The sequence below is a fragment of the Arachis ipaensis genome, chromosome B05, assembly GCF_000816755.2.
Source record: "Arachis ipaensis cultivar K30076 chromosome B05, Araip1.1, whole genome shotgun sequence".
Taxonomy (NCBI): Eukaryota; Viridiplantae; Streptophyta; class Magnoliopsida; order Fabales; family Fabaceae; genus Arachis; species Arachis ipaensis.
In genome coordinates, this window is record NC_029789.2 from 141,789,916 (window position 1) to 141,792,750 (window position 2,835).

Consider the following 2,835-nt stretch of genomic DNA (forward strand, 5'->3'; position numbering starts at 1 on the left):
TAAATTTAAAACTCATATTTTTGGTACCCCAAATCTAACCCTAAGTTTTGTTTGTCTCTATTTTTTTAAGCCCACATAAATTTGAGACTAAGATTTTTTACCCCAAATCTAACCTTAAGTTTTGTTTTTTGTTCCCAAATCTAATTCTAAGTTTTGTTTTTGTCTCTATTACCCCAAATCTAACCTTAAGTTTTGTGTTTGAAAACAAAACTGAACATCTAATTTGTGAATTTTAATTTTAAAAAAAAATTATCTCCATATCCATAAAAAACACACTATTTTCCTATTTTTTCATAATTGAGCATAACATATTTTAAACTTCTATGACTAAAAAAATTAGCCATTTTAGTTCACCTTTCATCACTATTTTAATTTTACTAATAACTTATCTATTTCAAAAAGAATTAGATATTAACCTTTTTGTGTGTCTAATTTTAATTTTTTTTCTTTAACTTTTCTTAATAACCACAATTTCATGTACTTTTCTTGTACCTTTAATTTAATTTAATAATATTTGAACCCAAAAAAATATTAAAAGGTGATAAATAAATGCCACATAAATCCTGTTCAAGTCTGGTACTTGGACACCATAAATTGTGCTAGCTTATTAGCTTAATGTTAAGATTATATGATGATGAACACTTAAACTAGGTTTATATAACACTGTTCAAAGAAAAATATAATAATTAATAGACTTGTTGAACACATTGAATATAATATAAAGAAAAATATAGGTAAACAATAAAAATATTAAACAATATAAACAATAAATATATCAGATGTTTATTTTACTAGTGTACGAATAGTTATTTTAATATTAAATTTTAGAAAATTAATTTAGAGATGTGGTGTATTTTTATTTGATTGATAATTATTCATATTGTTCAACAAAATTATTGTTCCTAGCATTCCCCATAATATAATAATAAGTGGAAGTGTGGAACAAATACAAATGCAACAAAACAAGATATCTAGAACACTTATTAATTAACATAAAACACATACATAGCACAAATTAATTAACAAAGACCAAAACACAAAATGAGACCTCCAAATTCAAAAGTACCAAAAGGTACATACATGCATAATAACTATTATTTTTTTCCAACATAATCGATAAACCCTAAATTCAAATTCAAACCCGTTCTTTTTTTTTTTTCTTTTTTTACTTTATGATGACCTCTTAACATCCTGGGCCTTAGTCTGTATCTCTTGGCCAGCATCCTTTGTCTTCTGCCCCACGTAATCCGCCATGTCTGCCATGCGCCGCTTCGCCGAGTCCAGCTGATCCGGCACCGTCGTCCCATGTACCTGTCGGATGAAGTTAATCATCCATGACAAAGACATCAGCCCGGTTAGTCCACATGCTCCCGCAGTCAGAATACCAATGACTGCAAGGCCAATGGTAACGACGGCGGGAACTATAACCGGGCTGAAGAAGATAAAAACCGGGGTGGCAATAGCCAGCCCGATTATGGTTCCGAGAAGCGAAAGGCCGGAGAGGAGCAACAGAGTGCCCCCAGTGGGGACGCCGACGAGGACGGCAATGATTTGAGAGGTCGACGGACCTCTGTCGGGGAAAAGAGTCTTGACACCACCACCACTAACGTCGTAGCCGCGGCGTTGAACGTCGACCCGTTGTGTGGTGGGGGTGTGGACTTGAACCTGGTGAGGTGCACGATCAGTAGCGGTAGCCATTATGGTTGTTTGATTGTTAAGAGAAAAGAAAAGGCCCTTTTTTGGGATTCCTTTTGTTCTCTTTTCTTCCTTAGGTTTTGAAGATTAATAATGGAGAGTGGGAAGACATTGATATCGGTGCTTGTGGATGAGTTTGATGAGGTGGTGGCTTTGGAGAACGGTGGAGTTGTAGATGTTGACACGTGCTTGTGACATGCATGGCGATGACTAGTAATTTATTAACAGTGCAGCTAGATATTTTTTAAAGTGAAAATTTAAGTCAATTTTAAGTGAATTTGACAGTTAAGTTGTTAAATAATTTAAACATTCTGATTAAATTTTTATTTAATAAATTTTTTAATTATTAATTTTTAATTATANTTTATTTTATTTTTCACAAAAATCCAACATCATGCTAACAAAAATGTGTAAGAACTATTTAAATTTATAAATATTTATCTTTTTATGTTAGTTTAAATTTTTAAGATAGATAATTTGTAAGTATAATACTCACGCTTCAATTGGTCTCAAGATCACTCACTCATATAAATGACGCTATTATATTTTCAATCTCTCAAACTCACCAACACCCATAATAATGAGATAATTTTTTAAAACAAACACTAAGTATTTTGGTTCATGAGAGATGGATAATAACATACATACGAAGTCTTTATATAGGCAATGCTTCCTACTAAAATAATAATTTATGAATCACAACTCAATTTTATAATGACCACTATTTTATGAGTTCGCTTCATGAATCTTCTTTCAACTTGTATTCATATAGTTTCCATAATCTTCTAATTTGCTTGACTTCCAATTTCAATTCAATTTGATTTTGAATTTCTTTAATGTTGTAGAATGTTGTAGTTGTACTACTCTCTTGAATGTTCTTCAAAAATTTTCAAGCTTCCAACATCTTCTAGTAAGTAGATGATTATTGTTTTCAACTCAAACTTTGCTTCTTCAATTCTTTAACCATGTTTCATGAAGATTCTAGTCCATGCAAATTGATTTAAAATTTTTAATCAACATGGCCTCCCTTAAATCAAACTTGCAGAATTAATCATTCTAAGTATCTTCTTCAATTTGTAAAATAACTCGGTCTTCAATGACTTTGTAAATATATCAACAACTTGTTCTTCAGTTGGACAA

At 31.3% G+C, this 2,835-nt stretch overlaps 1 protein-coding gene across 1 annotated transcript; it reads right to left on the reverse strand.

Annotated features, from left to right (window-relative positions):
* Window positions 1,145-1,805, reverse strand: LOC107644540 (oleosin 5). Its single transcript, XM_016348421.2, has one exon. The coding sequence runs from the start codon at window positions 1,696-1,698 to the stop codon at window positions 1,171-1,173; it is 528 nt and encodes a 175-aa protein (XP_016203907.1). The 5' UTR covers window positions 1,699-1,805; the 3' UTR covers window positions 1,145-1,170.

Bases quoted from the DNA above. Each gene is read 5' to 3' on its own strand.
- LOC107644540 (XM_016348421.2), bottom strand. From the start codon at position 1,698: ATGGCTACCGCTACTGATCGTGCACCTCACCAGGTTCAAGTCCACACC.